This window comes from Arachis stenosperma, chromosome 2 (assembly GCF_014773155.1).
Source record: "Arachis stenosperma cultivar V10309 chromosome 2, arast.V10309.gnm1.PFL2, whole genome shotgun sequence".
Taxonomy (NCBI): Eukaryota; Viridiplantae; Streptophyta; class Magnoliopsida; order Fabales; family Fabaceae; genus Arachis; species Arachis stenosperma.
In genome coordinates, this window is record NC_080378.1 from 11,286,189 (window position 1) to 11,298,095 (window position 11,907).

The 11,907-nt window shown below is 36.5% G+C and overlaps 1 protein-coding gene across 1 annotated transcript; it reads left to right on the top strand.

Annotated features, from left to right (window-relative positions):
* Positions 1–10,284: 10,284 nt before the first annotated feature.
* Positions 10,285–10,626, top strand: LOC130962549 (uncharacterized). Its single transcript, XM_057888750.1, has one exon. It carries the CDS (start codon positions 10,285–10,287, stop codon positions 10,624–10,626), a length of 342 nt encoding a protein of 113 aa, XP_057744733.1.
* The last annotated feature ends 1,281 nt before the right edge of the window (positions 10,627–11,907 follow it).

Here is an 11,907-nt window from a genome sequence, read left to right on the forward strand (position 1 = left end):
AACTCTGAGAATATATTCTTAAGGAATTAGTTAATTTTAACTTATAAGTTTTGAATTCGTAGATGATTCCAATTTTATATTAGTATACTTTAATTTGTATATGGATCTATTTATCACATTTTACTTGTGTCATGGTTGAAAAATGATAAATGTCCTATTATTTGGTTTGATAAATTTGGTTGGGTATGACTGAGACATAAGTTGTGAATTGGTTGTGTTTGTTGGAACCGTAGACGGTGGAAATATCCAAGTTTTAGGGGAGGTTTTGCCAAAATTTTTCTAAACATTTTGGATAAAGTTAGTGGAAAAATTATCATTAGTGTTATATCTTGTTACTAACTTTTTTGTTTCGATTTTTTTTATTTACAGGAGTGCTGAAATGGTGACCATATGCTACCTTGAGGGCTCAAGAATGTTTTGATGCATATGTTAGAACTTTTATGTTTTGGTTGAATTTTTATGTTAGAACTTTTATGTTTTGGTTGAACTAATCAATGTACTCACTAGCTAATGTTATTTTGTTTCAAGACAATTTTAGCTAAAAGGATCTTGTTTGACTTATGTATGTTTTTGCATATTATATACATGTAAACTTGCTTATTAAAATGGTTAATATATTAGTTAATTTAAAAAATAATTTAGTAAATTATGCATGTAATTTGTAATAAAAAAAAGTTGTTACAGAATAATTAATTTGTTTTCGTAACTAAAGAAAAAAATGTTACAAAATCATGTTACATTTTGTAACAAAATTTTTTGATAGGAAAAAAATTGACTGTCACGAAAAATACCTTCAAGATCAAAATTTGTTACCACTTTTGTAACGGCTTTTGATTTTTTGTATTAGAAAAAATTGTTACAAAATATGGTATTGAATTGTAACAGTTCCATTTTTCGTTACAAAAACTTTTTGTAACGGGACTTACTGCAATGGACCCTTTTTTTGTTACAAAAAACTTTTGTTTCAAAATTTCGACGTTTTGTAACAATATTTTTTGTTACAAATGCGCCTTTTTCTTGTAGTGCTTGTCCGACCTCTCACATGTCTTTGACACCATAAGGCTACATGAGATGATACTAAATCCCGCAAAGTGCGCCTTCGCGGTGGAGGCAGGAAAATTTCTAGGATTTATGCTAACACAAAGAGGGATCGAAGCCAATCCCGATAAGTGTAGAGCCATCCTAGAGATGAAAAGCCCGACTTGTTTGAGGGAAGTCCAGCAGCTGAATGGCCGACTTGCAACCCTCTCCAGATTTTTGGCAGGATCGGCACTAAAATCCCTTCCACTGTTCTCCTTATTAAGAAAGGGATGTCAGTTTGAATGGACTCCTGAATGCGAGGAGGCGTTCCAGGAGTTCAAAAAGTTTTTAAGCCAACCTCCTATTCTGACCCGACCAGTATCTGGAAAAGACCCCGTCCTGTACTTATCCGTAGCGGACAAAGCTGTCTCATCAGCCCTGATAAGAGAAGATGAGGTCGGACAACATCCAGTTTATTTCATCAGTAAAGTTCTACAAGGCCCTGAGCTAAGATACCACAAATTAGAGAAGTTTGCCTACTCCTTAGTAATAGCCTCACGAAGGCTACGACCTTTCTTTCAGGCTCACACAATAAGAGTCCGTACGAACCAACCCATGAAGCAAATCCTCCAAAAGACGGATGTGGCAGGGAGAATGGTTCAATGGGCAATAGAGCTTTCCGAGTTCGACTTAAGATACGAAGCTCGGTCGGCGATTAAAGCCCAATGCCTCACCAATTTCATTGCAGAATACGCAGGGGATGAGGAGGAAAAACCAACTACATGGGAACTCTATGTAGATGGATCCTCCAATAAAATAGGAAGCGGCGCAGGCATAATATTGGTAGATTAAAGAGGAACCCAGATAGAGGTTTCCCTAAAATTTGAATTTCCAGCTTCAAATAATCAGGCAGAGTATGAAGCCTTGATTGCTGGATTGAAGTTGGCAGAAGAAGTCAGTGCTACAAAGGTGATGATATATAGCGACTCACAAGTGGTGACCTCCCAGATAAGCGGAGAGTATCAGGAAAAGGACCTAAATATGAAGAGGTACTTGGAGAAAACTCTGGAACACCTTGGGCGCTTTGCAGAAACCGAGGTTAAACACATAACTCGGGATCTAAACAGCAGAGCAGACGCCCTATCCAAGTTAGCAAGTACCAAACCAGGAGGGAACAACAGAAGCCTGATCCAAGAAACTCTCCAGGAACCCTCAGTAGTAAAAGCAGAAGACAAACAAGAAGTACTTGAGGTAGTCGGTTTAAACCTCGGATGGATGAACCCCTTGGTCGAATACATGAAATTTGACATCCTCCCTAAAGAGGAGAAAGAGGCTAAAAAGATCCGAAGGGAAGCACAACACTACACCTTGGTGAGAAATATTTTCTACAGAAGGGGGATATCAGCACCATTATTAAAGTGCATACCGACCTCAAGAACCACCGAGGTATTAGAGGAAGTACATAGTGAGATCTGCGGAAACCATCTCGGAGCAAGGTCACTAGCCAGGAAAGTAATCCGAGCTGGATTCTACTGGCCGACCTTGCAGAAAGATGCCACAAAATTTGTGAAAAAGTGTCAACCATGTCAGATGCATGCAAATTTCCACGTAGCTCCACCAGAAGAGCTCATCAGTATCACTTCTCCATGGCCCTTTGCAAAATGGGGAATGGATTTGTTAGGTCCTTTTCCCCAAGCACCAGGACAAGTTAAATACCTGATCGCTGGGAATAGATTACTTCACAAAGTGGATAGAAGCAGAACCATTGGCCACTATCACCGCTCAGAGGAGTCGGAGGTTCCTCTACAAAAATATCATCACGAGATATGGGATACCTTATTCCATTACTACAGACAATGGAACCCAATTCACCGATTCTACCTTCAGAAGCCTAGTAGCCAGTATGAAAATAAAACACCAGTTCACCTCGGTGGAACACCCACAAGCTAATGGGCAGGCCGAGGCAGCCAACAAAGTCATACTGGCAAGGCTAAAAAGAAGATTACAAGAAGCAAAAGGAGCCTGGGCCGAAAAACTCCCCCAAGTGCTATGGGCTTACAAGACAACGCCCCAATCCGCCACTGGAGAAACGCCCTTCCGACTAGTCTATGGCATAGAAGCAATGATACCAATAGAAATCAATGAACAAAGCCCGAGGGTAATTCTCCATGATGAGATCGGAAGCATACAGGGGCACAAAGAGGAGCTCGACTTGCTCCCAGAAGTCCGAGAAGAAGCCCACATAAGAGAAGCAGCGTTGAAGCAAAGGATGACTACAAGGTACAACAAAAAAGTCATTCGAAGAACATTTTCCCCAAATGACTTGGTCTTAATCAGAAATGACATTGGAGTCAACAAATCAGGGGAAGGAAAACTCGCTGCTAATTGGAAGGGACCATACAAAGTCAATGAAGTCTTAGGAAAAGGTTATTATAAAATCACCGACCTGAACGGCACTGAGTTCCCAAGGTCGTGGCATGCTTGTAATATGAAAAGGTACTATAGCTAAAAGCGAACTCTACTCCCTGATGTACTCTTTTCCCAACTTCATGATTTTTTCCCAAAATCAAAGGGTTTTTTCTGGAGGAGGATTTTTAACGAGGCATCATAGTAGAGGCTAAGGGAAAATAGGCTATTAAAAACCCTTAGTAGCAAAAAGGTACCTCCCCAATCAATAAAGATCTTTTTTCATTTACAATATCTCTTATAAACTCCTTTCTATTTTCTAAGTCTTTCTACGAAACGCGCCGACTTAAGCTCGACAAAACGTGAAAATCCCATGAACCGATCTAGATGGTCGTCAGGATAAAATGACGAGGTACAAGTCGGTGTAAAGAGGTTATATAAGTCGATAGTAAAAATTCGGAAACACTTCGACCCGTAAATCGGAGTGAAGAACCGAGTAGAAGAAAAACGCATCGCAAAAATAACCTAAGTCATAAGAACTCAATAAAGCAAAGTTGAGTATAAGGAATAACAAAAAAGAGATTGAAAAACCTAGGAAAAAGTTTAAAGGCTGTCCTAAAGTCCTTAAACAAAAAGACTCAGAAAAACAGACAAGCCAAAGGGAAAGGTTTTCAGAAAAAGATCAAGGGGACTTCGAAAAATCAAAATCAGAAAAGCATACACGCATAAGGTAACTTAAACCCTTATCCAAAAAAGGGTATTTATTTTGTTAATTTAAAACCCTTTTTTAAAAAGGGTATTTTTAAATATTTTGTTTACGGCCTTGAAAGGCCAAAAGAAATTGTTCAACAAACACCACCAACAAACAAATATAAAGAGTTTAAAAAGGGGGGACCCACAGGCCGAACCCCCATATAGCCACATAAAATTATTTCTGCAGAGGAGTAGACGGATCACCATCACCAGAGTCAGGAGGAGCGCCACCAGGACCGGGAAGAGAGGCATCCACAGGAGATAAAGAGGAAGTCGGAGGAATAACAGAAGAGCTCGGAGCATCCTTAGAACGAGGAGGGGACTCAATGATCCTCTGCCCCCGGGTCTTCAACTTTGACTCGGAAACAATCACGGGGCAGGAGGATCCACAATTGCACCATCAATGACGACTTTGTCAGGATCTAAAGGAGAAAGATCCAAGTCGGGAGCAATGACTCCGACTTGCTCCTTAAAGATCCTCCAAGCCTCCTCGGCACCATCAGCAATAGAGTCCTTCAACTCGGTATATGCCTTTCGAGAATTCAGCAGATCATTCTTCACAGACACAAGATCTTCAAATAAACTTTGATAGCTAGCCTGCGCTGTCTTCCTCAAGTCCATCTCCATATTGCATCGAGCTTGCAACTTCCTCTCCTTTTTCCGGAGGTTATCACTCTCCCACTTCAACTTGGCAACTTCCTCCTTCAACTCCCTCTCATGCTCTTGAAACATACGAAGCCTCCCTTCCAGCTCTTCGACCTTCGAGGTCATTCCCAAAGAGCTGAGGGGAACCTTCTCAAAAATGTCTAAGAGTTTACCGCAAACACCCGCCGCCTTAAGGCTCTCCTCAACCAGAGTGGTAAGGTGGCTCCGAACAGAAACATCATCCATACTTATGTGAACATGGGGGTAGATGTTCTTTTGGACAAATGCAAGAGCATCCGCCTTAACCTCGGAAGAGCCAGACTCTAAAGTCTTGCGCTTCTTCTTCTCTGGCTCAGGGGAAGGTCGGGCGGAGGGGGCGGCTGAGAGGAAACCGAAGAAGAAAACACAATGGGCTGGGAAGGAGTCCCAACGTTCCGAGGAGGAGGAGGAGGAGAGATAACCGCCTTAGCACCACCAGTCCTGGCGCGAGACCTTGCTCTAGCCTCCTGGACTCTCTGATAAGACTCCTGAGCATTTGTCTTCGCCATCTCTGAAAAAACAATAGATGACAGATTAAGCCAAGTCGGAAAAGTCAGTCAGACAAGTCGGAACCCTAAACAAACAAATGAAAACTACCTAGCTGTGCCTGAACAAAGGTCGGAGACCCCTGGAGAAACTTTTTAGTGTCCAAATATGGGGCCCTCCCCCACGCTTCTCGGAGGAACCCCACAATGGCTGCTTCTACCTCATCCAGGTCGTCCAGACCATATTTCTCGCAGGGGGAGGCCTCCAGCCAGTATAAAGGAAAACGGGGAGAAGAATTATCTTCCAGGAAAAAGGGGTGGTGACCCTCTACAGCTTGCACTTTGAAGAAATAATTTTTGAAGTCATGGAAAGATTCATCAAAAAGGGTGAAAACTCTCCGACCTTGTATGGCTCGGAAAGACACCCACTGTTGCTTATTGTTTAGCCCACTTAAGGGTTTGGTCATATGAAAAAGATAGAAAAAAATCTTCAAAGAGGTCGGAAACTCCAAAGCATGGCTAATAAATTGATAAATTTTCAAAAAACCCCAAGAGTTGGGGTGAAGCTGAGTAGGGGCAACTCGACAGTGATGCAAAACAGACATCTCGAAATCTGAAAAAGGAAGAAAAACACCCAAACGGGTGATCATACACTCATACATAAAGAAAAAATGAGGGGCCGCCTCGTTGCCCCTCCCAAAACAAACCCGGTCTTCTGGACCCGGGACCACCAACTCATACTTCGGCTCGTCTTCCTCAGAGGTACAAATTCTGTGGCGAGTATGAAGATGAGTGATAAACTCGGTATCGACCAAATGTTCCTCCCCTAAGACCGTGACATCAACCCACAGAGAAAGAACATTTACGGAAGCCATTTCTTTTCTTAAAAAAGGTGACAAAAACCTACAAAGGAAAAGAAAAGAAAAATAAAAAACACGGTCTCTAAAGGGAGGGAATAAGGAATTAAAGTCCACAAACCAACCTATCTATCTACAAATAAAAGCATGCAAATATAAGGCATGTTACGAAAGAAGAAAGGCTAACCTTTATCCAAAAATGAAGGTTGGAAGAAGTAGAAGTCTCCGAAACACAAGAGCGCAGCACGAACGAAGGAAGACAAAATTTGAAAAAACGCAGAAACGAAAAAATGAAAGAGAGGAAAAATATTTATAAACATGCTAAGGGGCATAATGGTAAAAGCGGGGCAGTCATTAATGAGAATGCACCGTTACCAAGACCTACGCACATCCCTAACGGACGCGACGCTTGATTAGACGTAACTGTCAGAACCAAAAGGACATGAAAAGCCACGTCGGTTTCAAACCATCACGTCAATCCGCCGACAAGTCGGCTACGACCCCGAGCAGAATACTCGAACCCAAATCTTGAAAAAATTGGGCTCGAGTAGGGGCACTGTTCATACCCTGTCCCAATAATAAAGGCCCAGGATCAAGCAAAAGACCTAACCCAAAGGGTTGGGCCTCACTAGTACCAATCTTCATCCCATGAAGTCGGTACTCACTACGACTTGTTCTAAAGAAGTCGGGCACGAGGGTTAGCTGGCGGATAAGCACTCATTCAAATGAGTAACTGCCCCTAGAATCTCTCTAACCACTTCTACGAGCCATATCCTAACCTCCCTAAGATAATGGGATGGTTACCACCCTAAAAATATGGCACTACTCCAACGGTGGTTATTGGTTCACCACTATAAATACACTGACACCCATCAGGTATCTCTAAACCCAATACTCTCTAGACCTGCTCACACCCTTGCTAACTTAGGCATCGGAGTATCTTTGCAGGTACCATCCCCATCTCTTCGCACAAACAAGTCGGACGGAGCCTCCCGAATTGCATATCCATTCGGAATCCTCCCCCTTCACACATTTGGGCCAACCAACGCCATCCAACCCGTCAATCTCCGGTTACCCATCGTAACAGGTGTATTCCACGTCAAAAAATAAGAATTATTATTTTTAAAAAATTATTTTTAATATTATGTATTATTTTAAATGTAATTATTTTATTCTATCATTCACTTTCTATTGACTTTTATTTTGGTCGTTTCCTACTGATAAAGGCCCAGTTTGGGTAAATAACTTAAATAAGTTCTTTTGGAAAAAGAGCTTAAAACATAAGGACTTTTATTAAAAGCAGCTTATAAATAAGTTATTTTGTGTTTGGATTTTTAGTTATAAAAGTACTTATTTTAAAGTTGTAGCATTTGGATAAATAACTCAAAAAATAAATTTTTTATATAAAAGAGAATGAATATTAAAATAACCATGATAACAAATACTTTCCAATATTGAATGTTGATTTTACATAACCTAATCACTAATATTGTGTATGATATGATAGGTGAAAATAAAAAATAAATATAAAATGCGTGTCAATGTATATTTTATTGCTGTTTTTTATTTTTTATTTTTACTCCTATTAGAACTCTCTTCTCCTTTATTGAGGTCAAGAACTTGTTATAATTAACTATGAAAATAATAATAAGCTATAAAATTACATATGAAAAAAATAAAATTAAAACTGACATTTCATACCACACTTGAATACAAATTTAATAATAAAAAATAGTGATAAAATGATAAAAAAAAGTTAGAAGGAATATATGCAGTAAGTTGTTCAGATGTAATATTGTCTGAAAATGTAGAGTATCAATACTTCCATCAGATGTTAAGTAAAAATGGTGAGACTTGGAACATTGCGTAAGAATGATGGTGGAAGGCCACTGCTTCTAGCAAACCTTGTGTGAAAATGGTAATGAAGAGTCAGTATTTTTCATAGAGTCAAGAAGGAAAGTAGGTTTTTTTTTGTTTTAAAATTAATTTTTTTAAGTAAGTGGTAGAATGACTTCTCGAGAAGCAAGAAGTCATATATTTCTACTTCTTCAAAAAGCTGCAAATTAACTTTTCGGGAAGTTAAAAGCTTTTTTTTTTAAATAATAACAAATATATAGATTGTGACTTTTCATAATCCAAAAGTAAAAAAAAAAATAACTTCTGCTACTTTCCAAACGGACTCAAAGTATATAATACTTTTAATTATTAGTTCAAGAAATTATAACCCATATTATTATTATTTTAATTGCAATGATTATTTTTACTGTATTTATTTTATTCTCTCATTAACTTTCTTTTGACTTATATTATATAAGACTAATATATTTATTTTTTGTGATAAGTCAACGAAAAAATTAATTTTGAAAATATTATGTTAGTTTCGAAATCCATATTCATCATTTCTATTTGTAGTTAATTACATATTATTGTTTTGCATATAATTTATCTTATTCTCTCATTAACTTTCTTTTGACTTATATAATATATAAGACTAGTATAAATTTTTTAAATCAGTCAACGGAAAATTTTATTTTGACAATATTATTTTTATTTCAACATCGTAATATTAACTTTTGGGGTTTATTTTATAAAAGTCAAAATGCAAGAAAAACTTATAAAACTTTATATGAAAATTTTTCTTTCCGTACTTCCTTATCAGAGCAATTCCAAATTTCCAATGTTTGAGTGTCAATACTATTTTTTCTGACAGAGAGAATTTCTAACCATTAGAAGAAAAATGGAAAAGAATTCCACACGCTTTTTAAAAGGAATGAGTCTTTCTAAATAGGATTTAGGGATAGTCAATAATAACTTATCAAATGACAAGTTATTATTTAAATAAATAATTATATTAAATAATTAAATAATAATTAATTTAGTAATAATTATAATAATTAATTAGATTAAATAAATAAATTTTTATTTAATTAATTATTTATATCATAATTAATATTGAATATTATTTATATTATTATATTAAATTAGTCTGTTGCAAAATTAATCGTTAGAGACTAGCTATTACTATTTACCGTTATTATTAATAAATTAATATTTTGTTACTCTATATATTTTATTCTCACACTTTTTATTACTCTTCTTCATCTTTCAAGTTTACGGAATTAAAGTTCTGCTAATATTATTTTTTGTTCGAAAAAATGGATCCAAACCAACTCAACTCTTTTTTCAATTATTTACAAAACTTTTTTCAAATTCCAAATACCCAACAATCTCAAACATCAAACTCTCAAGCTCCAAATCAAAACTTCACACTACCGAATACATTTCAAAATCCAAATCCACAAAATTTTCTAATTTCAATTTTCAAACTCTTTATAATAATCAATATTCTATATTTCAACCGCAAAATCAAAATTCACAAACACCACATTTTCCATTTTTATCCATATTTAACCCCTCTATTGAAAATGTTACTCCAACTTCTTTACCGTTTCCAACTTAATTCAGTGCATCAAGACATAACTCATCTGGTATTGGTGGCTCTTCTAACCCATCCTCTCAGAATCCTATACAATCTAGTCCAAATTCGTAATATTCAGATTTTACCAACCCTCGTGGATTAGATGTTATTGACCTCAATGATGATGATATTGAAGATCAGAGGCAAGATAGTATTCAACACTAGCATTAGAAAGAGGATGAGATGCTGATCAGTGCATGGTTAAATATTTCAACTGACCTTATAGTTGGTACCAATCCAAAGGGAAAAATATTTTGGAGTCAAATTCATAGCCACTGTGTAGAATTTTTCTCCGACATGACAAGGGGGTAGTTGCATGTAAGAAATGATGGTATAAGATCAATAAGGCTGTTGCACAATTTACTGGTTGCTACGATCAAGCTAGTCGAAACATAAGGAGTGGTTCAAACGCTGATGATATAAAGAAGTTGGCCTATAAACTTTATCCCACAAATTATGGTCAAAAATTCACTTTTGAGAGGCATTGGAACATGTTTCGGTTGGAGTAAAAATGGAGAAGCCAACTACTTACACAGAGTGGCGGCTCAAAGAGAACCAAGGTTAGTGCAACTGGAGCATACCCATCCGACGGAGATTTCAAATGAGAAGATATATGTTCCTTCGGATAGTAGATGCTCTCTCAAACGTCTATCCGTATTTCCAACAGAGGGTTGATGCAACTGGAAGAAGAGGCTTGTCACCACTCCAAAAATGTACCGCTGCGATACGGATATTAGCATATGGCGTAGCAGCTGATGCTGTTGATAATTATGTGCGCATAGGCGAGAGCACTACAATTGAATGCTTGAAAAAATTTGTTGAAGGTGTCATTTTGGTATTCGAGAATGAATACTTGCGAAAACCAAATTCAAATGACGTACGACGCATGCTACAAATGGCAGAGGGTCGTGACTTTCCTGGCATGTTGGGTAGCATTGACTGAATACATTGGCAATGGAAAAATTGTCCAAAAGCGTGGAAAGGTATGTACATGAGTGGTTATCATGGGGTTACAACCATAGTACTTGAGGTTGTAGCATCTTCAGACATTTGGATATGGCATGCGTTATTTGGAGTTTCTGGTTCAAATAATGATATCAACGTGTTACTAGATCGTTCTCCAATGTTCGATGATATTCTAAATGACCGTGCTCCGGAGGTAAATTATAATATTAATGGAAATAATTATACTATGAGATACTATTTAGCAGATAGTATTTATTCTGAATGGGTCACATTTGTCAAATCAATCTCAAAGTCACAAGGGGAGAAATACAAGTTATTTGCACAATACTAAGAAGGGCAAAGAAAAGATATGTAGCAAGCATTCGGAGTGTTACAAGTACGCTTTGCAATTATACGTGATCCAGCTCGCTTTTGGAAAAAGAAGAAGCTTGCCAACATAATGAGAGATTGTATTTTATTGCATAATATGATTGTTGAGGATGAAAGAGACACTTATGGAGAAAATTTTGCTCAAGGTTTAGAGTATGATGATGTCGAAAATGGCTTATCACAACCTCAGCTGGGAGAAGAAGATTTTGCACCATACCATCAATTTCTCCAAAGAAATACCCAACTTCGAAATAGGCAGCAGTATAGACAATTGAAAGAGAACTTGATTGAACACATATGACAATTTCACAATGCTTGTTATCAACCATAGAACTTAATTATATTTTTCTTTGTATTAAGTAATTTTACAAATTAGTGTAATTTCGAATTATATATTGTGTATTATTATTATATATTTTAATAGTGAATTATTTTTAAATTTATAAATTTAAATTATATTATTAAAAAAATTAATTATATTTTAATTAATTAATTAAGTGAAACCATAATAGGGATTAAAGTTAGTTCCTTTTAATGAAGAAGAGAGAGATACTTTAAATTCTTATTTACTGTTTATGATATAAAAACTGAGGTAAAATTACTTTTTATGACAAATAGGTCATAAATAAAAATTGAAATGAGTTATCTACTCGAGATTCAAATTTGGTAATTTCTTCAAACAATAATTTAGGTAAGTAAAGTCCTAAAGTGAAACTGAAATCAATGTGAGTGAGTCATACGGGATTAGGGAATCGATTCAAATAAAACTATTTATTTAGCCTAAGACGTGGTTATTTTTTAATTTTTTTTAAAGTACTTTATAATAATTAATTTTTAAAAAAATAATTTTTTAAAAATTATAATATCTATATTTAATAAATTAAAAATA